The sequence below is a fragment of the Gopherus flavomarginatus genome, chromosome 5, assembly GCF_025201925.1.
Source record: "Gopherus flavomarginatus isolate rGopFla2 chromosome 5, rGopFla2.mat.asm, whole genome shotgun sequence".
Classification (NCBI taxonomy): domain Eukaryota; kingdom Metazoa; phylum Chordata; order Testudines; family Testudinidae; genus Gopherus; species Gopherus flavomarginatus.
In genome coordinates, this window is record NC_066621.1 from 150,440,950 (window position 1) to 150,466,632 (window position 25,683).

The following is a 25,683-nucleotide window of genomic DNA, read 5'->3' on the forward strand; positions in this document are numbered from 1 at the left end:
GACCCCACAACTTTGGGGCGCGTGAAAGCTTTTACTCACAGCAACATTTCTCTCATACTGGATCCTGCCTCCGATTTGGCCTAGACACAAAAGTTAGAAAAAACATGTGCTTAGACTGGGCACTGTTTGGGGCGCAGCCTGTGTTTTCATTGTGTAGGTGCGAGTGCTTAGTACAGTGGGGCCCCAACTGGAGCCTCTGGGCATGACCACAATACAAATAATAGCGATTAACTTACATTTTTGAAGACAAAGCTCTAGTGGAAGCTTTGATGTGATATAATCGTCCAGCAGGTTACATTCCTTTTGACATCCAGTTATCAATTGTACTGTATTTCATGCATGCAATGAGAACTTTATTTCAAATACACCTCTACCCTGATATAATGCAGCCCGATATAACATGAGTTTGGCTATAACGTGGTAAAGCAGCACCCTGGGGGGCAGGAATGGCTGCCCACTCTGGTGGATCAAAGCAAGTTCGATATAACGCGGTTTCACCTATAACGCGGTAAGATTTTTTTGGCTCCCGAGGACAGCGTGATATCAGGGTAGAGGTGTACTACAAAATCACTATTTCTTCCATTCTTTCAGAAACATATTATACACCTTAGCAGAATCTTAACTGACAAACATGCATGGTATCCTAGGTCTACTTTCTGACTGTCCTGACAATCCGTGTCACACATGGGTGTTGTCCCGTGCCTAAAACACAGAAAAGCCATTCACAGACAGTAAAAATATCAGCCCAAATGAGAAATATGTTACTAAATGATTTATTTTCTGGGATTTACACCTCCCCGAATTTGAGACATTTGGGCTGCACCTCTCTTCCTGAATACTGGCGGCGGCTCTTGTTTGTCCACGTGCCCTGAGGGCTTGGTCATGCCCCTTCTGCCCTCCTGCCACCCTGTACAAAGCTGCATAGAAGCCCGGGATCCTAGCAGCAGAGAAAAGTGAACTCTTCACAACAGCTCTTCATTCAGTTGTATTAACTACATACATGAACCTGAGAAGAGGCTACTGCAGACGTAGCAACAGAATTTACCTCACCTGCTGTACACTGGGAGAGAGAACAGTCCCAAAAAGGAAATCACCATCTAACAGACTTTCCATTCTAGACTCCAATCCCTATTCTCCTAATATGAGACATTCAGGATGGCGTGAGCAGTAAGGAAAAGCTAATGGAAGAAGAAATAAGTAGGACAGGAAAAAGATCATCCTCTTCTCTACAATTAGCAGTATTTATTTTGCCATCTCTGCTTGGAACGGCGTCCTGCTGACAGATGCTGCTGCTGAAGACTGGAGGTCAAGCCTCTAGAGCAGAGGTTCTCAAACTGTGGTCTGCAGACCACCAGTGGTCTGCAAGCTCCATTCAGATGGTCCGCAGATACTTCCCTCTAAGATGAGCGCCGGGGCGCCCACACAAATTAGGCGCCTGGACCCTGGAGAAGATGCACATGTAAGGTGAGGTGGTGGCCTTGGGGGGAGTAGGGGGTAGGTGGAAGGGGGCATTGGGGTAAGAGGGGATGGGGGAATTTGGGATGTGCAGGGCTGTGGCGGCCAAAGAGGCGACTTTCCCCAGCTCCAGGGCTGCGGCTGCTGGGGAGAGACGGCCTTCCTTCCCAGCCTCACCTCGGGTGCTGATGCGGCGGAGGGGAGAGGGCACATCCATCACATTAGAAAGGTCAGACTACTGATATTAAAATATGAGTTGTGTGCTTTTATTTTATTGAGCAGGGGGTTGGACTAGATGACCTTCTGAGGTCCCTTCCAACCCTGATATTCTATGAATCTATGAAAATGTTAATTATTATTACGGGTTTTTTGATATAGTGCTTTTATCCAAAGTGCTTTACAATAGTTCGCTAACGGTACAAACAACATTTGGAAAGATCATGAAGTGGTCCGCCGAGACCCTCAGCAATTTTCAAGTGGTCCATGAAAAAAAGAAGTTTGAGAACCACTGCCTAGTGCTATATAAAAGGTGTTAGCGGATGAGCATATGGTAGCTTTGTAGGTTTCCTCTGTGGAGGATGATGGCCTTCCTGCACCAGATGATGCAGTGGAAATGTGCTGAATGGATTAAATCTCTTTCTAGAATGAATTTATATGCAGCTGAATATATATTGATTCAGCACTTGCTCCCCTAGCCATGAAGGATTTACATGTTTTCAGACCCATATATTGGGACGGAAAAAAATGAATGAAGATGACGTTCTCCTGAAGTGGCCAGTTCTAGCTAGATAAATGGTAGCAGTTCCTTCTTCATCGACCACACTTTTTCTTTTAAGTGTTGAGGCTTTGGGATAAATGAAAGAAGAAAGCTTCCCTGTAAGTCATGGAAGAAAGAGTTTATCTTGGTAAAAAAAAATTACATTGGAGCACAAAGAATGACATGACCCCTTGTGGAATCATGGAATCAAGCAAGGATCACGCTTTCCAAGAGCAGAGGTTCTAGAGACTCTTTATACCAATATGATTATGATGAGGGAGCACATCTTTATGAAGAGAAAACACAGGAAAAAGGATGCTATCAGCTCAAAAGGAGTGTTATGTAGAACTCATAACACTGTGGTCTGGTCCTAGGGTCAGGAAAACAGGCCTGACTTTTTGGCTGGATACACGTTATGCCTTCAGTTGCCCTGAACTAGCAGGTGACTACCAGATACTTGGATCTGCCTGCGGTTTTTATATTGTGCAGAGCTGAGATGTGGGAGGGTCTTAAGTTCAAATCTAGGCAATCATGTGAGAAACACAAGAAACCCAGAAGAGCTGGAACACTGTTTTCGCCAGGTTGATATTCCTAACTTGACATAAATAAGAGAATCCTGTTCAGTCTCTTGCCATCTATGAAGGGGTGGAAGGCCTGACGATGGCTTCCAGAGTATGTATCACCCTGGGTGAGGATTCTATCTTGGCTAGGCTAAGCTACCAGATGCAGGTAACCTGTAGTGTAGGAGCACGCCATGGGGTAAATTGACCAGGGATTGATTCCTGGGCGTCCAACTTGAGATGGCTTAAAGGGGCCTGATTTTCAGAAGACAGTTGTTGACAAAGTGGATCTGAGGGAAAGCTGAAGAAGCTTCCAAGTCCCTTCCGAAGGTAGCTTCTATCTTCCTACCTGCAGGATCTTTGGTGAATAAACTACCTTCGGCAAGCATTACAGCCTTTGCCAGAAACGCTGTAACTATGCTGCCCTTAGGTAAGCTTGTAGTGGTATTCTTTATAGCAAGGCTGGAGCTTGCACCAAAAAGTTGTGATGTAGCTACTGTGCACACTGGACTTTTCTACACAGACTGTTTGGGTTCTGGGACCCTCTGGAGTTTGCCAAATGAGACTTTAGTTTCCCACTCTTCTCTAATGAATTCTTTGAAGGAGGCATGAATGCAGGGATGATAACCAACTGCTCTCCTCTTGCTGCCAGAAACAGGGAACCTGATGCAAGGATGGAAAGGGGCCTAGCCAAGCCCCAAAACTCCATGGACAAGTATCTAACTCCTGAATTTGCAGGAAGAAGGGCAAGTCAAAATGTTTCAGACTGGGGATGAGGTCAAGAACCAAAAAACTTCTTTCATTTTATGTAACATTTATACTGAGAAATACATTAGAAGTACATTCTTTTAAAGAAAAAAAATGAAAACTGCTTGTGACACTTTTTAAACAGCTGAGATTTCCCCCAAGTTTTACAATTAAAAACCCAACACAACTGAAACTGCATAATTTGACTTAAGACAGGGTAATTTAAAATTTACTTTTCATCCTTTCTTAAATATTATTCTTCATGCCAATATACACTGGTAACAAGACTGCAACTGAATGTACTTGTACATTTTCCAGTAAATAACTGTACCCCGGATAGCATGAAAGGTGGATTATTTTTCCACTCTTCAAGCCACCTTAGCTATCCCAAGAAACAAGCTCCGGAATAAAGTGCTAAAGGTTATTATTTTACATCACTTCTCCTGCAGGACATTGACCTTAATGAATACAAAGGCTTTACTGCTGCATAACTTCAAGAAGACTTTTCTCTTTTAGAAAATGACACTATTTACCAGACTGAATGTCCCATATTCTTCCCTGAGAAAGTGGGTCAAAAATCCTTGAAAAGTCGTCTGGTCTCCCCAGGTCCAACGTGCTCGATTTAGGTAGGACGAGGCAGGCAGATAGAGATAAGGCAGCAAACCAGCCAAGAAGCATAAGCCCAACTTCAGCAAATGGCCAAAGGACAATTCCTGCACCAAAACGTGTCATATTGCACAACGTTTATTTTCGTTTAATCACACTGGAACTTCAAGAACAGATAAAGAAAAACATCAAATAAATTTACACAGAGTTGATCTCTCAATTTAGAGTAAGTCCCTACAAAATGCTATGTTAAACCTTACGATTTTGTGGATTACTAGGAAACTGCATCAAACTGATCTCCTTTGCATGGCAGGGTGAAATTTAAGTGAAGCAAATAATATTAGCTAGGACTCATGAGTCTCATATGCATTGCATCTTTTACATTTAAATCATGTCATGACATGTAGAGATGGCTGAAGCCCTGCAAGGCTGAGATAACCCACTTTCCAGTGATTAAGAGTTGGCTGGTATTCCATCTGGCAAAAAAAAAGAAAAAAAAAAAAAAGCTGTTCTCATGTAACTGCTTACATCACTGCCATCATCAGGAGTCAATTCCGCCATTTATTTTATCATGATCACACTGGCTAAACTGGATCGCTCAACTTCAGGGGTGGGATTTTGAAAATGCTTAAGGGAGTTAGGCGTGCAAGACTTTCCAAAGGACTGCTGGTCCTAATTCCTTTAAGCACTTCGGAAAATCCCACTCTTCAATATCTCATGCTGCTTTTTTGGGGGTCCTTCATTACATTTTAGTCAAACAAAAATATTTCCTTTCCTATTTGAGTTTATTTGGGAGAGACAATGTTTAAAACAACTTTCCACAGACTTAAAAGTTGGTGGCAAAAGTTCCTTAAGACTGAGGTAAAGCAATCTCGGAAGCCATTTTACTAAAGTAAATAACTTGTCTATTATAGGTTTTCTGTAGCACGGAACACCAGGGTATCTAAAGCATTTCTGAGATACACTGAGTCTGTATGGCAAGCTCCCAACTGGAATTCATGAAGTTTTCTATTCTTCACCCATCGCTGGTTAAAAAAAGGCTTTGCTTAGGGAATAGATGTTGATTGTATCATTAAATCAGCATCATGCCAGTTATGGTGGAAACATTTTGGCAAAAAGGGCTTCACAAAATGTGCTGAATATAATCAGATTCTGCATCATTTCTTCTGGAAGCTCATTCCTCTAGAAGATGAGTCCCACGAGCCAGAACATCTTATCCCCAGGTCTAATGCATTTCATCCTGGGCCCAGTACACTGCTTTGTCCCAATGAAGAGCAGCTGTTTTATTGAGTCACAGATACTGATGCAGCCAGGATCTGACCTGTTGACAGGATCAAGATCTTCAACTGGCAGTGGAAACAAACTGGAAGCCAGTGGAAGCACTGAAGCCACGCCAGTGATGTGCTAACAACATCTGCCTCTTATTGCGCTTTGAGATCTACTGATGAAAAGCGCTATGTAAGAGCTAGGTATTATTATTATTATTGAAGTGGGTCACCACACTTTGTGCAAACTGAAGCATCTGCATTCCATCCATATCCAGCCAGAAGCAATGATTTACAGCAATCCAGTTTGGAAGTGAGAAATGTTTGATCTCTGGCTCGATCCTCACCTAGAAGGAATGTGCCAAGTTTCTTAGCAAGCCAGCAGTGGGAGAACATCACTAATGTTACCTGATTAGCTATACTTAGCCATGAGTAACAGAATAGGGAGATTTTATTCAACTTTGGAAAACGGGACTTTGACAGAAGAAGACAGTGTTTCAACTAGTTTTTTAGACCAGCACCACTTTGGTCTTGCGCAGGTTGAGTTTGAGCCAGATGCTTTTCATCTGAAAGCTGATCTTTCACAGACCTTTTGACACCCTTGGGACGGTGCTGGATGCATTTGTGGGAAATGAGATATGCAGTATGGTGTTACTGGTGTATTGCTGACAGCAGAGCCTATAGCATCTTATCCCCCTCTCCAATCAGTTTTAGACAGATGTTGAAGTTGAGTCCTTTTGGAAAGGAATGACTGGAGCCATTTTACTGCTGTGCTGTCTACACCAACCACGCGGTCGGGGGCTGACAGTGTCAAAAGCTGCACAGAGGTTGTGCAGTATTGAGATGTGGCCTCTATTCACTACCAGGAGAAAGTCAGGACGTGGAGACTAGTCCTGTGGGTTAAAAGGATTTCCATGCCACCATCAGCCACCAGGAGTTCTGCGTCATGAGGTCCAGACAGCTTCCACACTTCTCCAATCTCCTTAAGGGACTCCAGTCACCACCAATTTGATCTACTGTTTGCGGAAGGTCATTTTAAACACTGAATATGCTCATACTTCCACATACTCAGAACTTCCGTCATTATCCTCATCACAGTACTAACAATGCTCTAGCTACTTTATAGATGGTCAGAAGACAAGGTCCCTGTCCCAAAGAGTTTACAATAGAAATGGATAGCTCTGAGAATGGTCATGTGACTGTCAGCTTCAAAATCCTTGGCTGTGATGCCAGCCTGATGGATTGCGACTTTATGTTGTCAGTGGATTATGGTTGACTATCTTAGGCATAGCATGAACTGTTGCTATCCATACACATATACTTCAATATAAAAGCAGTGTCAGAAGGGAAAGCAGTAAGTGTTCAAACATAAGAATTACTATCTGCCCTAGAAAAATGACACTTTAACATTCAACTCAGCAACAGATGAGTTACCTACCTTCCCTTTGAAAATTTGGAACAGAACCCATAGTACAATGCACAACACATAAAACACTATGGTGTGCTGATTGCACAAACTAAGCCCACAGCAAAAGGCGCCAACTTTCGATATCTGAAAGGAAGAAAGTACTTACAATTATTCTGAAAAATCTGCAAAATATACACACAGTGAAACTGCATCAATGCTGTAGGGCAGGGGTAGGCAACCTATGGCACGTGTGCCGAAGGTGGCAGGCGAGCTGATTTTCAGTGGCACTCACACTGCCCGGGTCCTGGCCGCCAGTCTGGGGGCTCTGCATTTTAATTTAATTTTAAATGAAGCTTCTTAAACATTTAAAAAACCTTATTTACTTAACATACAACAACAGTTTAGTTATATATTATAGACTTATAGAACGAGACCTTCTAAAAATGTTAAAATGTATTACCGGCACGCAAAGCCTCAAATCAGAGTGAATAAATGAAGACTCGGCACAGCACTTGTGAAAGGCTGCCGATCCCTGCTGTATGGGGTATTCTTACAATGGAAAGGCAGCTACCTTGTGTGTAACATTCAACAAATATTTACAAAGCAAATATCACATATGTCTAGATAGAGGTATGCCACATAATTTACTGGAAATCTATTTAAGAACTATTTGAGACTCAGTTTTTTTTTTAATGATTATATATTGATATCTATATAGGTAGATAGTATACACAGGTATGTGGTGGTGGTATTTATGTCATACCATGTACATGAGGGTAGTATCTATATGATAAATTGCAGAGCCAGAGTGATAAGCTGCCTATCCATGTGGTTAACTTACCTACTTGCTATCTACTGGGAGTGCTTCTACCATCTCCAATATCTTAGCAGCTTCTAACAACCTGCCTTCTTTCCCCAAAACGTGCAGTTCCCCTAAAATTACATTGGCCTGAGGCTCAGCATAAATAATATTCAGTCCTGCACTAGTGACAGGTGTGGGGTCCAATATCTCGTAACCCATGAGGGCTAGATAGGGAACTTTACATTGCTGGAAAAGCGAGATCGCTTGTAGCACTGAATATTCCCCAGCAATCAGACTCTAAAATCATGATTTTACTATAGATGGAGAAACTACTTTAGGTCGTCGTTTCAGTGGTTTTAAAGACTTATGGGTGATGATTTTTCCTCTCAGGTGTGCACAGCTGACATCAGAGTTTAAACATAAGCACTTTTGCTTCATTGGCTAAGGGAATTCAAGACAGTACCAATAAAATACATAAAAACATTTCTAGAATAGTTTTTCTATAAAAAAAATAGCACATCCAACATATACAGCTTAGACCAAAGATTTTAGTGGGGTTGCTCACCATTTCACTACTTTGTTACATGGCCATCCCAAACTCCTGCTGATAGAAGACTTTCTCCCATGCCAGAACATCGCATGTTCTACATACCCCCAAACCTGTCCCACTGAAATCAATGGCAAAACTCTTGACGGTTTCAGCATCAGCCTCATATGAGCATGGGTTCATCACCTTTAATCTTTCCTACATGAACCACAAACATTCCCGTTATTTGAATTCATTGTCTACTTATCTTCTTTGGTCTTTTTGTCTTAGGCTTTGTCTGCAATATATGCCTGCTACCAGCCTACTTCTATTCAGTAGGGTAGATCCTCAGGTGGTGATCCTCAGGTGGTTTCCTCAGGTGGTGAAAACCAACAGAGATTCACTGAAGTTAATGGAGCTGTACCAATTTACCAGTTGAGGATCTGCCCGACATCATCTGCCCTTCCCCACTCCTCTGACTGGTCAGGCACTGTCGTCTCTTGCTGCTCAGGGACTTTTAACATTGAAAATGTAACCATGGCACTGCTTTCTTTGATAGTCCGTTAAAATGGCAGAGATGCGCAATATGAATGTTTGCTTTCACTGAGTGATGAAAAATCATCATCACGGATGTGAGTTTCTATCAATAGTCTGAAATTTTACTTTGAATATGATTTCACCATTAACAAAGGATTTATTTTTTTTTTGCATCACTGAAATACTAACACATCTGAGATTTTCAAACCGGCTTAACAAGTTTGGACACTCAGACCATGTTTTTCAGAAGTCACTAGTGATTTTGGATGATGAGCTTGAGGTGTCAAATAGGTGGGCCTGATTCCCAGAGTGTGCTGAGCACCTCTTTCTAAATACTAACCCCCTTTCAGGTGTACATAGTAGGATACCTCAAAAGTTGAGGCAACCAAAACCATTAGTCACTTTTGAAAATCTTGGCCCTAATTCCCACTGGAAATTGGGTATCTGAATCTGTTAGGCCAGCAGTTCTCAACCTGTGGTCCGTGGACCAGCGGTGGTCCACGAGCTCTGCAGGTGGTCCGCAGATAGTTCCCTCTAAGGTGCATGCCTGGGCGGCTGCACACAAGACAATGAAGGGCCAACCACCTAATTAGTGGAGCTGCGCAGGCGTGGCCCCACTAATTAGGTGCCTGGACCCTGGAGAGAACGCACATGTAAGGAGAGGTGGTGGCCTTGGGGTGTAGGTGAGAGGGGGCAGTGGGGTGAGAAGAGGGGAATGGGGGGAATTTGGGATGTGCAGGGCTATGGCGGTCAGAGAAAGAGGCAACTTTCCCAAGCTCCAGGCTACTAGGGAGAGACCCGCCTCCTTCCCAGCCCCAGTTTGGGGGCTGCTGCGGCGGAGGAGAGAGGGCACATCCATTGCATTAGAACAGTCAGACTACAGATATTAAAATATGAGCTGTGTGCTTTTATTTGTAGAACAAAAAAATGTTAATTATTATAAAGGTTTTTTTATATAAGCACTTTTATTCAAAGTGCTTTACAATAGCTAGCTAACGGTACAAACAAAATTTGGAAAGATCATTAAGTGGTCCGCCGAGACCTTCAGCAATTTTCAAGTGGTCCATGAAAAAGAAAGTTAGAGAACCACTGTGTTCGGTGGCTCTGAAAATGTCAAATGACATCTTTGTGAAATTTAGCAGTCAGTGATCCAGAAATGGTAACCAATACCACAATTGCTCTTTGTGATGTTTAATGCCAAATAAAAAAAACCCCTTCATCTGTATCTATCCAGAGAACATGTATGATTGGAAGACCCATTACAGCAGCGCAGAATTAGTCAACTTCTAAAATTCTGCACTACTTTTATAAAAAAAATTATTCAGAGAATTTATTGTGGTCATAAAAAAGTGTTTATAAAAGAAGAACAGATGTGATGTCCCCATGCTTAGGGAGAATGGAGAGAAACACTATCAGTTTTTAAAAATTGTTTGAATGTGCCATTTTATGAACTATGTAATGTGAAATATATGGGTAAGATTTTCAAAGCTCTAGGGCTGATCAAAATTTCCCATCCAGACTTTCAACAGAAAATTGGGTTTTCAACTAAACAAGGATTTTTGTTGCTAGCGCCTGGGTTCCATCCAAAATACAGACTTTTAACTGAAAAATAAGAACCTGAAAACCCAAAACTTTTCAGTGTTTTGACAAAAAGTTGCACTTTTCTGCAGAAAATTGCAATGAAAGCCAGTTTTTGTTTTCATTATAATTTTCCACCCCACCTTCTGAACAGCACTCAATGACGCCAACTTAGATCCTTAATAAAGGAACGTATTTTTAAGAGCTCGGCGTGGACAGAGTTTCAGAAATGCTCAGTGCCCAGCAGCTCCCATTCAGAACCATGAACATTTAGCACTTTTGAAGATCTGGCCCTTAATTTTTAAGCCAACCAAAATAATTAAAAGCAAACAAGCCATACACATGACAAATAAATTTAAAACCAATATTCACTTTGATCCAAACAGGTTACCTTTGATCTCTCCTTCGCAGTGGCTGCCTCCTCAAAATGTACAGTAAGCGCCATAAGCAGACCCACAAACAGATTGTTTAAGCTAAAAACCTCTGCTGAGATGGACCACTGCCATGTCAGACGAGAAAATGAAAACACCCCCGCAGCAAGGATTCCTCCAGCATATGAGCCAGAAAGCCTGCAAACACAGATAACATGAAATCTTCTTTTCCAAGAAAAAGCGCCTACTTCATTGTCCTTTTTTTAACATACTGTAGCAGCAGAAATTATGACTGCCATCCAGCACCCTTCCAAAACATTATATGGTTAATATGTCACTTCTAATAATTTCCTTGCATAAGATTTCAATTAGGAAGGCCAGTTATTAACCATACCGTATGCTATGAAAGGTAGTGAATGCACTTCCCTCGATGACCAGTGGCTAGCATGCCACACACAATATTTCTTGCAAGCACAGAGAGTAACTTCCAGTATTCGAGTCAGTTTGGAAACCTTGATGAGAGATGACATAGTGGAGCATAGCACACCAAGCCAAAGAGTCATGCTTTCAACCAAAAACTCTTAGCTGGCAGATTTCTGAGCAACGGTGCAGTCTTAAATTAATCAAGACACTGGATAAAAAGTGGATTATAGATATTCATGATGGTTGGCATTATAACACTTTCCTATGGGGGAGCTTATAGTTTCATAGGGCGAGGGTAGGCAATGGAACACTGTGGGCGCTAAGAAGGAAAAGTGCACTTTGGAGCTGGGAGTACGGCCAGGAAAGAGAGGAAACAAGTGTGAATCCCAATGAGGAAGCAAACACAAGCAATGCATGAAGCACCCTGGACGTTTGCAACCTTTCTGTCAAACCCAGATCCCACGACAGTAATCATTGCCTTTCTGACTTCCAGACTGGATTACTGCATGCGCTTCCCATGGAGCTACATTCCAAGACCACTTGGATGCTACAGCTGGTGCAGAAGGCCCATTAGATGGTATTTAGCCCCAAGAAACATATTACATCAGTTCTTCAACACCTACACTGGCTTCAACACCTACACTGGCTTCCTACTCTATTCCAGGGCCAGTTCGTTATTTAATTTGATCTATAAAATCCTGAACTATTCAGAATATGGCTATCTGGGAGACCTTGCCTCTGACTCTGAGTATATTTAAGTGGAAGTATTCTGTCACTTTAAACTTCTGTTACAGCAGTTTGTTTTAATCAAGATGTGTTGGAATCAAACTAACTTTAAATTTCTGTTGAATATAGCCTTTTAGAGTGCATACTGTTAAAATTTTATCTCAATTCTTTATTTTTTAGTTAAAGTAGCTATGTTTGTGAAATGATCCATTTCACAGCTCGTGTTTATAGGAGAAGGATGCACCATAGAATTAGAACTAAAATAATTACCTTACCCTTACAAAGAGATGGATCGTGACATGTTGAATGAAAAATATAAAGCATAACTAGCTGTGGAGCAGTAATGCTAAAGAGGAGAGCTAATTAACAAATGGATTCAGAACCACAAAGTTAGTGATTATGGGGGGAGGGATAGCTCAGTGGTTTGAGCATTGGCCTGCTAAACCCAGCGTTGTGAGTTTAATCCTTGAGGGGGCCACTTAGGGATCTGGGGCAAAAATCTATCTGAGGATTGGTCCTGCTTTGAGCAGGGGGTTGGACTAGATGACCTCTTGAGGTCCCTTCCAACCTTGATATTCTGTGATTCTGTGACTCAGTTATGATGAAAGTGATGTCGGATGAGGCACTCAAGCTAACAGTCCTTAAGATTTAGGAGGTGGCAGCAGGACATTCTCAGTAGAAGACTCTCCTCCTGGAAATTCACTTTCTGAGCTGGTATGACTTAGCCGGAGTGTATTGCCTTTCAGAGCATGGTGTAATGCTCATCTCGCTGCTCAGGATTCTGTCAGAAAAGACAGCTGTTAGTTTATTTGGGGGATTGTCATCTCTCTGCTGCTCCCATTTATATTTTGTTTTTTAAACTCTCTGCATGTCCCTTGAGATGGGGACTTTGAACATTTGATAAGTTAATAAAAGAAAGAGATTTCACCAAGCTATACACTGCTGTTAAGTATCTACTGTATCCCCTGATACTGACATGGCTTGAATCAAGTCATTGCTTATTCTACCTCAATTGTTTCAGTTGTTAGTGACTGTGAAATGCATCATCGCAATGTCTGCTTCCAAAATATTTATTCAAAAATAGTAATGTTGAGATGAGTGTGGGCACACACTCTAGGTACAACTTCTCTGATATAAAAAAGAGAGAGCAGCTGGCAGAACATTCTCTACATAGGCTCCTTTCCTCTGAGATGCTCTCCCTCCCCTGGTTTGAAGCAGCCCAAACCCATCAACCTTGGCAAACTCTGCAAAGCCAAAGGATTTGAGCAGGCTCAGGCAGTTGGTATGGAAGCTTTAAGCCATATTGGATCAATAACAGATGGGAAGCAGTGTGGTCTAGTGACTAGAGCACTGCACAGGGACTCAGGAGACCTGGGCTGTATTCTTGACTCTGCCACTGATTTGGTGGGTGACCTTGGACAAGTCACGTCACTCCCCTGTGCCTCAGTTTCCCCATCAGTAAAATGGGAATAATGATAGTCACCTCCTTTGTAAAGTGCTTTCAGACCCATGGATAAAAAGTGCTGTAAGAACTCGGTATTCTCATATACTCTATTCTGCAACTATTTCATCATGATTGGTTGGGTGGGGGAAGGGGGAAAAGAAGCACTACTGTTGCTTTAACTTACGGTGTAACTTTTTTATTGGGTTTTAAATAAACAAGGGCCCTCACAGCTCCTTCCTTCAGCGTGGAATCCAAAATCTAAATACAGAAAGGTCCAGATCTGTTTGTTTCATTTAACAATTGCTCCCTTCTCTTCTCTGCCAGAGCACAGGACTCCACAGTTAAGCAAACTTGAAAAAAATCCAGATTTTGTCCCAAAATAGATTTAAACATAAAACATGCTTCTGAAGGGGGCATCCCCCCCGCCCTGAGAGGAGATAATTTCATAAACGTGTCTAGTAAATTGATTCCTGAAATTGGTAGGCAAATAAAATCAGCCACTACTGTAATTTCAGTCTGCAGGTATAGTACCACAAGGCCTTGATCCTGAACTGTTGCAATCAACGGGATCTTTGCCACTGCTTTCAATGGATCAGGCTTGAAATGTCTGCAACCGGAACAACTGTTAACATTTGGTGGGAAGGGGAGAAAGCTGGCTCAATGGGACGATGAGCCGGCCTTTCCCTCCCTTTTGGAGACTGAATTCAAATCCTTGCTTTGCTCGCAGGGGAATGTGAATTTGATCTGACCCAATAACCCCATCACAACATTACCACGCAATCTGGCATGGCTGCTGAGAGAGGCAGAGAACAGGAACGGCAGCAGGTTGTTTTACACCACAGGACTGAGATACACTGGCACAAATGGCTGAAGTTTACATAATCCCTGCTGACATTGTGCTGGGCTCCCGACAATTAGATCAAACTTCGCTGACAATATTTGCACTCCTGAAGATTTTACAGGCTGCCTAAATGATACAAAATATTTATTGTAAGTGTCAAATTTAGGGCTTTTTTTGTTTAATACTTAAAATCATTTAAAGGCCAACCTAGTAACGCTTTTATTGTGTGTAATGCAGAACCCCACTCATGGGCCATGCTTACAACCTCAGCACTAGATTTGGACATAAAGCTTTAAAAGGGATATTCTAAACCAGCGGCTCTGAACCTTTCCAGACCACTGTACCCTTTTCAGGAGTCTGAGTTGTCCTGTGTGCCTCCAAGTTTCACCAGACTTAAAAACTACTTGCTTACAAAATCAGACATAAAAATACAAGTGTCACCACACACTATTACTGAAAAATTGCTCTCTCATTTTTACCATATATAATAATAAAATAAATGGGAATATAAATATTGCACTTATATTTCAGTGTGTAATATAGAGAGCAACATAAATAAGACATTGTCTATGAAATTTTAGTTTGTACTGTCTTTGCTAGTGCTTTTTATGTAGCCTGTTGTAAAACTAGGCAAATATTCAGATGAGTTGATGTATCCCACGGAAGACCTTTGGGTACCCCTGGGGTATGCATATCCCTGGTTGAGACTCACTGATCTGAAACACAGAAATAAGATTTTAAAATCCCACCTTGATAGTGGCATGGAAATCACAAAAGTCTTGAAATAACCCTGATAGTTAGCTAAATACACTCACCCATTCATGACCCTATTGTGCAAGATTACCCGGTCACAACTGACAAATGCAGGCATAGCAATCACGTCTCATTGGAGTGGATGCATGCTCCTTCCATAGGCATTTTGAAACTGCATTTCACCATCTCTGCAGTGCAGGAACATTTTTATCACGTTAGGCTGAGACTGTCAAAGGTCTGAGAGAGTTTAGCCACCCAAATCCCAGTGAACGTCCATGGAGATGGACGCTTAACACTGGTCCTTTTGAAAATTGCAGATTTAAAATATTATAACACTCAGCTCTGATATAGCACTTTTTATCTAGATCTCAAAGCACTTCATGAAGGAAGGTCGGTATCACTATAACCATTTTAGTAATGGAAAAACAGTAGTAGCAGCTGCTGAACTTCCTATATGCAAGACACTTTTAAATATGCTCCCACTCAGATCAAGGGTGTTCTTGAAGAAAAAGAAAGGTGAATCCATACTAACCGGAAAATAGGTAGATGAATTTGAGCACATTTATTTACTGTCCTCATGGCCACAGAAAATTCAGTGTAGATTTCAAGTTGGGTTGGTTGGAACTGGCCGTATAGTTTGTTGCATACAGTGTTTGTTCGGGTAGCTGAGTCTATCTCACGTAGTCAGGAGGTGCAGCACAAGCTATCTGAACTGTTTATTTGATGCTGATATCTATGTCTTTGTATAAAATTATCATATACGCACCCAGGCCTGTACTGCTGTGGTAACAGTACCCAGGTCAATCACTGTGGTAACTACTTTTTTTACTTGTCTCTTATCTATTTTGAATATGTAGAAAAGTCCCTTGTGCACAGTAGTTGAATCTCAAGGGAAGATATATACGTATTTTAGGGCAAATGCCATCAAACCTGTAAGATTAACCACGCCACCCTTACCTAAATCACCAAAGTAGTGAGAGCAAGTTTAAGGTGAGGTTCCGACTCTGAAAATAACACAAACATGGCACTGTGGGTTTCCATGTTTATTGTCTTGCAACTGTTTCCATACCAGGTGTGCTCTGTCTCTAACTGCCATCCATGCAAACTCAATATGGGTTTCCTTCTTGTGCAAGTTCAGGTTCTGCAGGCCGAATTCTGCTTCAAGGGACACCTAGGTAACTGCACTCTCTTCAGATGATGCACCAAGTAACACCTGTGTAATTCCAGTGATTTCAAGTGTCTTGCACAAGAGTAACTGACTCTAGCTTTGTGAACAATGCCGTTAATGCACTAGAGTCTAGAAAAACTGATTTTTGTCACTGAAGTCAGCAGACATGACCTGATACACACACAGAGCTGATCTGTTCAGCAGAAAAGGAGTTTTCTCAGACCTTTTGTCTGTCTTGCCTATTTGGGTCTCACTCCTGCAATGAGGTCCACGTGGGTAGACCCTTGCAGAGCTCTATTGATGTCAATGGAGTTCCACACAGGGGCACAGGGTCTGCCCACAGTGAGGTCAGGTCTTCAGCAGTCAGTTGCTGTGTGTGTAGAACACCAAGCACCACGGGACTTATTTGGGACCTCTAGACACTATTATAATACAAAATGAAATAAACAACAACAACAACAACAACAGAAAGGTGCCGTTTTACATAGTTACTTTTTACGGTGGAACAGCAATTTAAAATCCTTAACAGACAAAATGCAATTCTCTTAGTACTCAGGGTAATTAATAATTAAGGTATTCTACCACCAATAATATAATACAATTGCAGGAGTCATTTGACAGACACACAGAAATGGTACTAAATAAAGCTGAACTTTTCTCTATGAACCTTGACCCTGCAATTCTGATAGGTCTGGCTGGAAACACTGAGTCACTGGATGTCATCACATGGACAATGGGCAGAAACACCTGGCAAAGGTTTCGGCCCTGAGGACTCATTGATTTTGCTTTCCTCCTCAAATATTCAAGCGATGTGGCAGTCAGAGCGGAAGAGGAATGATAATGGGGAAAGTTACAGAAATTAAACAAACCAAAGGGAGCGCCTAGTCCTCACCCAACCTCCCTGCAACCCAATGGGGTTGGAAAAGTTGTAAGAGCAGGAGTCATGATCCAGCCACATTGCTAAATAGTGACTCTATGTACTCTCAGCTGAATCTTTTTAAAATTCTCATTTCTTTCTAATTCAAAAAAAAATAGTCTTCTAAACCACCATGGAATCTTTTCTGAGAATTCAAGCCATAAGATCACCTTGTGCTATACACTTCTGAATGTAAAACAAAGATTGAGACAAATTTCCCATTACATTTATTTAGCAATTTGCTCTCATTTTATAAGCAATAAGTCCTTTCTTGGGAGAAACTTCAATGCTGTGTTAAAACCTACATTAGCTTTAAATGTAAAGTTGAACTTTTCTCTGTGGGGGACCAACCTAAGATACGCAACTTCAGCTACGAGAATAGCATAGCTGAAGTTGACGTATCTTAGATCGACTCACCTTGCGTCCTCATGGCATGGGGTCGACTGCCGCCGCTCACCCATGGACTTCACTTCTGCTTCTCGCTGCGAGGGAGTGCAGGAGTCAATGGCAGAGCGATTGGGGATCCATTTATCGCATCTACACTAGACACAATAAATCAATCCCTGATAGATCAATCACTACCCGTCGATCCGGCGGGTAGTGTAGACGTACCCTGAGTCACTGGATGTCATCACATGGACAGTGGACAGAAACACCTGGCAAATTTTATAAGCAATAGGTCCTTCTTTGGGAGAAACTTCAATGCTGTGTAATCCAATGTAGGTTTTAAAACAACTCCCCATTTCCAGGGAGACAAAAAAATCTAAAACCTTATTCTAGTTTATGGAATAAGACTTGGGCAGTGGCTGTTAAACCCAAATGTTAGAGGCTTATCCTAGTTTGTGAAGGGTGGAGCAAAATACTGTCCTTTTTTCCCCTTATCTGAAGAGCGCCTAGCCCAATAGGGCCTTGACCCTTGCTTGACTGGGGTCCTGCTGGTCATCTCCGGGAATTAGCTCTCCAGCCGTTGGAGCGCCCTCTGCAGGCCAGTGATACACCTTACCTCACTCTGGCCTCCGGTGCCCTGTTATCTGGGGTGTTGCCCCCGGCAGTAACCCCACAGTTCTGGGTCTCCCCCTTCCAGGGGAACCCCCACTCACTGTCCCCACTTCGCCTCAAGTCTTGGCTACTGCCCAGTCTCCATCTAGTCCCCGTTCACTGGGGCAGACTGCAGTATAAGCCACTTATCACAGGCAAAGGGGTTTGGACCAGCTGCCTTTGCCTACCCCTGGGCTGCCCTCTGCAACCCCCAGTACCTGTTGGCCTTATGCTAGGCCGCAGCCTGGGGCTTTCCAGGTGGAGCTCCCCAGCTCCTCTGTCTTTCCCCAGCCCTGTTCCACTCAGGTAGCCTGTCTCTAGCTCCCTGCAGCCAGGCCCGTCTCCCTCTGTAAACAGAGAGAGACTGCATGGGCCTCTGGCTCACAGCCTTTTATAGGGACCAGCTGGGCCTGATTGGGGCATGGCCCCAGCTGAGCCTACTTTCGCCCAATCAGCCCAGGCTTCTTGCCCCAGCCACAGCCCTCTCCTGGACTGTTTTAAGCCCCGAAGGGCAGGAGCAGGGGACCACCCCACTACAGGGTCCTTAGCTGTTACTGCAATAAAAACAAACAGTCTAAAGTTCACAAGTCCTCATTTAGAATAGATTTGGTTTTTCCAAAAGCTGAAACAAGCCTTAAAATGCTTAGCAGCTTCTAAGATGGATACGATTCTTAGTTCGGAACATGCCTCAGTATATACATGGCTAGAAACACATGATGGCAAAGACCAGAGTAAGGATTTCCAGCCGAGTCACTAAGCACTAGTGTCCAATTTATCATCAATACTTTGAAATAAGTGAAACCGAAGCAAACCCCACAGGGATTTTATGAGAGGCAATGAAGGCTTGATTTTCAAAAGGGATGAGTACCTAACGGCTCCCCAGCCAATCAGCTAGAGACAGACTTGGGAGACCAAGACTGCTGCAGGTAGAAGTTTAGAGCATCACACTCGACAAATTCCCTGCCATCCATGCACCTTAGTCCCTCCTGTTCTCCCCTTGTGGCGCACAACAGTTTAGTCTTCTGAGGGCTCTAACACTTGGTTTAATTCTGGTTGTTGGGCTGGGTGCAAGGGTGGCTGGGTGGTGTTAGTGGCCTGTGATATACAGCAAGTCAAACTAGATGACCTGATGGTTCCTTCTGGCCTTAAACTCTATGACTAATTAGTGCAAAGTAGCACAGACAGGACGGACAGACCCAGGAGATGTGCGTTTAAAGTGGCTCTCTATAAGAAATGTTCCTTGCTTATCTCCCTAGATTTATTAGCCTTTTCTCTCCTATCTACCTCTTTCGTTTTTCCTTTCAACCACAAAGGAGCAAGGGCATACAGTGGCAACACACCTCCATAGAGCAGAGAAGGGCTGGGGAAATAAGGAGAGAGGTAAAGTGGAACCTAAAGGCTTCAAAGCCAAAACTTTTGCTACCACATAACTGCAGCATCTTCCTGTCTGATACTGGTCGTTAATGACCCAGCAGGTCCAGATGACTTTATCATATGTCGGTTCCCTAATCTAATAGATGCAAGCTGAAGGCCTGAATATATTAACAGCAGACAATGAGCTTCTCTCCTCAATTAAAATATTTGGACCATCATTCTTTCATCACCACCTTTCTCTTCAGTGCTCCTTTTAAAAAAAAGTTTATATTCTTTTCCCAATGATTAGTAAAAATGGAAGCAACTCAAAAGTGCTCACGTTTATTTTAACTAAGTTATGTATTTCAATAATAAAATGTAAGTACTTTAAAAGCAAATTAAAGTGAAATACGAGTTTAGAAATTCTTTCCTTATAGCGATAATAGTGATTATACAAAACCAGCTCCTCTTTTCGAGTGTCTGCTATGTGCATCTTCTAATCACACTTACTTTCTGAAAAAAGCAAGTTTCTACATCTCTTAGCACTGAGTAGCCAAAACAGATACTATAGGGAATACTAAATTAGACTGCATTCTTCCTCAAGTATCTTCAGTTGAATTGCCACTGCAGAATCTATTGCTCAGGAAGAAGTAAAAGGCAGAAAGAACACAGCTTGAGTTTCAGATCTGAGGTTGAATCTGCAGGGCTGACACTCAGAAAAAAACATCTTTTGATATATAAATTGCACAAATGAAAGAGAAGCACAATCATACTTTTGTAGTCACTTTAACTATAGTTACAGATTTTAAAATGAAAAATTTTCCATAACATAACTTAGCATTGAAAAAAACCAAAATTACCATAAATTAGAGAAATCAGAAATTAAAATTTAGTCTGGGTGATCTGTCAGCACAATTTATTAGTTATTCTATGCAAATTGTGGGGGGTGTTGTGCCAGTGGTGGCGGTTGTTTTTAGTTTTTGTTTTGTTTTCTTGATTGTCCACATTAAATACCCTTAAATTTGTCCAACTAACAGAGGAATTTTCAGTCAGCTCAACAATACAGAGGATCACCAAAGGAGACTCTATGGTACTGAATTCCTTCCCCCTCTTCCTGATGCAATGCTTGATTCAGCAAGGTCAAAGGAAGAACCGCTTTATGCTGGCAGTGCACACTGCTAGTGCAAAAGTTAACATCACAAAACAGATGAACCAGTTCTTACAGAGTTTCCTCCCTGCCCTCCACATATCCTCCACTTTTTTATTTTGTAAGGCTGCTTGTCATTAGAGGGGTGGAAAAGACTTCTTTGTCTTCAGTCAAGAACCGCAGACCCCCAACAATTGTTGTTATTTTTGTTGAAGGTCGCACTAGTATAATGGTGATAGATAGATGAGACTGGACAACGAACTCCTCTAGTTAGAACAGGTAAAAATAAGGCCACGTCCAGACTACCCGCCGTATCGGCGGGTTAAAATCGATTGCTCGGGGATCGATATATCGTGTCTAATCTAGACGCGATATATCGATCCCCGAGTGCGCTTATATCGATTCCGGAACTCCATCAACCCCAACGGAGTTCCGGAATCGACAGGGAGAGCCGCGGACATCGATCCCGCGCGGTGTGGACGGGTGAGTAATCCGATCTGAGATATTCGACTTCAGCTACGTTATTCACGTAGCTGAAGTTGCGTATCTAAGATCGATTTCCCCCCCGTAGTGTGGACCAGCCCTAAGGGTGGTGGTATTGTAAGTTTCTCAGCATTGCCCTAGCATGTCTCATCTCTAGAGATGAGCAGGTAGTTTAATCCTGACACGAATTCAAACCATAGCCTCTGCTGACACTGCCAATAAAAATACTCTGATGGTGGTTTTCAACCTGTGACACATTAACTTCAGCCATTGCCTCAGAAGGGCAGATTAATATCCTCAATATGCACAAGAGACATCCACTGACACCAATAGGAACTCCAGGTGGAATCCTGGCCCCAGTGAATGAGAGTTTTGTCAGCAGGGTCAGGATTTCACCTTCTGTGCACCAATCAAGGGAAATTCAGTTCCTAAAACAACACTCAGCTCAGGTTGTTTCCATTATTGGCCATTAAAAGGAAAAGTACAGCTATTTTAAAAGCAGACACACAAACCCTGATGGACAGTGTATGCTCAAAAGGCATTGCCCTGCTTGAGACAATAGCTTATGACATGAAGAGTGATAAGAGAAGAGTCTTACGCACAACATGGCCAACCTCCTTGTGCCCATGTAACTAACTGGTGCTTAAGGCCAGTTAACCTGTCCTCTCCTCAACAATCTGATTAGCCTGCTTCATGGGCTACTCCCTGCAAAATGTTGTAAAACACATAGCTAATAGCTTTGAGTTGCAATAATGGAAAACAGTTGGATAAACTCAATGTTTGGTCCTACTCCCACTTAAAAATGGCCAGAACAACCTCAACATTTGTAATAAAAAAGACAAGACACCCTGAGACGAGAGCATTTTATTCCAATTGCTTAGAATCGGGCAGAGAGCAGGTTTTTGGAGGTGTTTGTACAATGGGGTTCAGATATTACAGTGAAGGCACTTGTGCACTGAAGCGATAGGGGCAATATAAATACCTAAACCAGGGGTTCGCAAATGGATTTCCATAATGGAATCTCTCAACCAAACCCTCATCCCTATCTAACAATATTTGACAGGCAGGGTGGTTATGGTAGAATGCCCATGACCTAGATAGGAGGGAAGTATCTTCTAGCTGCTACTGCAACATGAATATTCATCAAGAAGAACTTTCAGCCTGCAATGAATGTTTTTAACGCAGGTATGTCTACATACCATGGAAGACAAGCCTTTATTATGCAAATCTTAACAGAGAATTAGTTTTAGTTATGTCAATGGGCTTTGATGTACTATTCATACAGCGAGGAGGAGACAAACTGCTACTACCATAGGCCCTGATCCTGCAATTGCATTGTCACTGGGACTCTGCATGGGCAGAATGATCTGCATGCATGGATCTGATTACAGGATTGTGGTCTGAGGGGCCCGATCATGCAGACTTTTGTAATCAGTAGTAAATGGCTGCAGATCAGGGCTATAGGTAAGGACTAGTTTGCAATGAATTCCTTGGGATGTGGAAAGTTTAATTCACAAAAAGTCTTTGAAGTATATAATTATTAATACCAAAAATACCCTGTTTATTACAGTCATAAACTTTCAAAGAAATAAGACAGATGAATGCTTAAAATCAATGGCTTGACAAACTATACTGAAGCAACTCAATGAGCAGCATTAACCAAAACAGTACAATACTCTGCATATACGCTGAACTTCATAAAGAAAAATATTTCACCGTTAATAGCTTTCTATTATACAAATTATAAGAACAGTATTTCAAGTTGCTAAAATTCAGAGGGGAATTGCTTTCTTTATGTCTTTGTAAACAGCCCGGGTATATTAGTAATGATCTATTCTTTGATTAATAATTTTTTTAAAAAATCTTTAGAACATGTACATTTATCACTGCAACCATAATAAGTGGTGTCTAGCTCCAGTGGCAGAAACTCTGTAGGAAACAGATTTAGCAATTTAAATGTTTTATAAGTTTTTGTAATTGAAGAAACTTTTCATAATCTGACATTTGTTAAAACCACTTATTAGAAATTATGCAGCACAGTAGCTGTGGAAATATGAGCTCGCTTCACAATTATAAAGTCAGCCTATGTAGCCCTTTTCTATTGTATGAAGTGGCATAAACCCCACGGCGGCCTATCAGCTAACTGGCAGGCAGGGGGCTGCTCTATTCAAAGTGAGAGATACAAGCTGCAGGGCAAAAACCTGGCAGCTCCCATCTGACCCCACAATCCCCTACTGGTGACAGCTCCAAGCTCCATAGCAAATTAGGCCTTCTCATATTACAATTGGAGAAGACAGATTCCATTAGCAGTATCTGAAATTGAGTGGAGAGCTGCACTGTTATCAGACTTGACTCATAAGCACTGCTATTAATCAGAGCTATGATAGCATTTATATATTTCAAGCTATCTGCTGCCGCTGTGATATTCTGCTACAAAGGGTTGATGGGACTTAGGAAAGTGAACAATAGAGCTTTCTGGGAAAAGCAGAGTAAATCAAGAAAGTCTATGACTTCCGCACATTCTGAAGGGATTGCGGTTTACATAAATTTTCTCCCAATTGGAGACTGAGCTCTTCCTCATCTTACACATGGGATTTAGTTGTCACTCAATGGTAACAGCTGTGAAAAGGTGAAGCGGCCCACCGCTCAGAATATTGCCTTCGCTTTTAAAGCAATTAACCCATGAACAGGAGGATACCTGGTGATATCAAAGGGATTAAGCTAGGCAGTGCATTATTAACATTTCCTTGAACTAATTCTAACTCTGACTAGCTGTCAGAAAAGACTCTTCAGTCTTTAAAAAAAAAAAAAAAAAAAAGGAGTTTTGCCCTGCTTTTTTCTTCAGAATGAAGCACAGCTATTTGAGCCTAATGTGCCTACTTTATAACAAAATGCAAATGAACAGATCTGTTAATGTCCTTAAACAGCCTGAACTCAATGCAATTTTATATCAAGTATGAGAAAAAAATATATGATCAATTAGCCAGGGGTCACGGCAGATAGTCTTCTAAAAGGAAGTTAATACTTGAGTACTTTCCATTCTTCTATCCCTATTAAAACTTGGTAACTACTTGTTACTTATGCATAGCTGCTTTTGAAATTGTGAAGATTTTCATATTATGCTATAATAGCAATAAACTAAAATAATCTCTAATCTGGAAAATCCAAATATACCTTAGTCAGAAAATTCCTCATTCTCTAAGGTACTGTATTTTAATTTTCTGTTCTTTGCTGAATACATCGGTGGTCAAGGGTGTAACAACTGGGGAAAAAAATAGGCTTTCTGATTGCAGTAAAGTACTCCCCACTGACTCCGGATTAATAAACTAAATTTCTGCATTATAGCTGTGGAATATTTGAAGTCGTTCCTGGATCCCTATACTACCGGTAATGGAAACTTTGATAAGTCAATTTGTCTGAAAATGAACATAATCAAAATGTAAATGTGTAAAATGCTCTAAAATATAATTTCATCAGCTCAGTGCACTGTAGGGTCAATGTATTAAATGAACCTTTATCTCTCTACTGTATATGGCTGCTTAGTTTCTATGCTTTTGGGTTAACTTTGACGGGCAATAAGGGAACACTTCTCTCTTACACTCAGGTCTCTTTTCAACTCCATCAAAAACGTTCAACTCCCTACTGACTATTCCTGCTGGAGCAAACTGATACATGAAGCACCCAGGGGGCGGAAGAAGAGGTTCCCCAACAGTTGATGGCCTTCCGGCTCTGTTTTTGTTTTAAGGAAGCAACATATTCTGATAAAACTGCAAGATAACTTTCATACAGTTTTTTGCTTCTGCCTCCTGCTATTAACCACCAGTGCACTTTAGCGAGCACAACAAAGATCACAAATCTTGCTAACTTTCCAACTCACATGATTTGCAAGACTTCTTCTCCAACTGCAGACCACAACCTCAGAACATAAAATATCGTGCAGTGAACCTCAGAACGTTTAATATATTAGGTTCCATCTACATAATACAAAGATGATTTCATAAGAAAGTGTTCCTTGTTTAGGGAGGGGGCTTTGTCTCAGATTTTTATTTATGTTCACAGTTTCTTACAGCATGAATTGTTTTGACATATATTAAATGAACTTCACTTAGTGCAACATCACTTGAGAATGAAGCTACAAAACATAAAAGAGACACTTTTGAAACAATGACTTTTACTCTAGCACTATGACTGCAAGTATAACTGCTTCTCTAAAGACTACTACACACTAAATATGCAACTCAATATAGGTAATTAAAATACCCAACGATGAAATGAATACATAGAAAATATATACTTAAAGCAACAAAATGCATAATACTGAACTTCTTTCTACAATAGAGAATACATCTTCTATGCAAAACAAATTACACTTTGGAAATCATATTATGCAAACACAAAAGATTCTTTTGTAAAATGAATGAATATTAACTGAAAGGAATCATTCATACTTTCTACATACTGAAATTATAATATAGTTTCTCGGTATCACAAAGCAAAAATTAATGAATTATTGACTTCTATTATCAACAGTCTAACTAAAGAATTCTTTCTAAATACCACTTTATGGACCTTAAAAGCAGTATGTTAAGAAATGTAAAGAGAAAAAACGATATTTTGTAATTGTAGCTCTAAAGAGTAAGCTGCTCATTCAGTAAAAGTCTTGCTTACTGAAAACAACTTTTTACATCAACACATTTCAAGTGGCCTTTGTTTTAAGAAACAAAATCTGTGGTAAAAAAGAAACAGGAGTTCTTTATATGTACCCCAGCGGTAAGTACA

The 25,683-nt window shown here is 41.4% G+C and overlaps 1 protein-coding gene across 5 annotated transcripts in view; it reads right to left on the reverse strand.

Annotated features, from left to right (window-relative positions):
• TMEM260 (transmembrane protein 260) overlaps positions 1-25,683 on the reverse strand; it is a 50,924-nt gene that overhangs the window by 11,984 nt on the left and 13,257 nt on the right. For 2 of the 5 annotated variants that reach the window (XM_050952568.1, XM_050952567.1), the window contains exons 4-8: positions 17,301-17,420; positions 10,633-10,810; positions 6,829-6,942; positions 4,053-4,232; positions 40-80 (exon numbers count right to left, since the gene is read on the reverse strand). In XM_050952568.1, coding sequence (XP_050808525.1) covers positions 40-80; positions 4,053-4,232; positions 6,829-6,942; positions 10,633-10,810; positions 17,301-17,420 — 633 coding nt within the window. The remainder of the gene's footprint in view (positions 1-39; positions 81-4,052; positions 4,233-6,828; positions 6,943-10,632; positions 10,811-17,300; positions 17,421-25,683) is intronic. The other 3 variants (XM_050952569.1, XM_050952570.1, XM_050952571.1) reach the window with 2 other exon arrangements.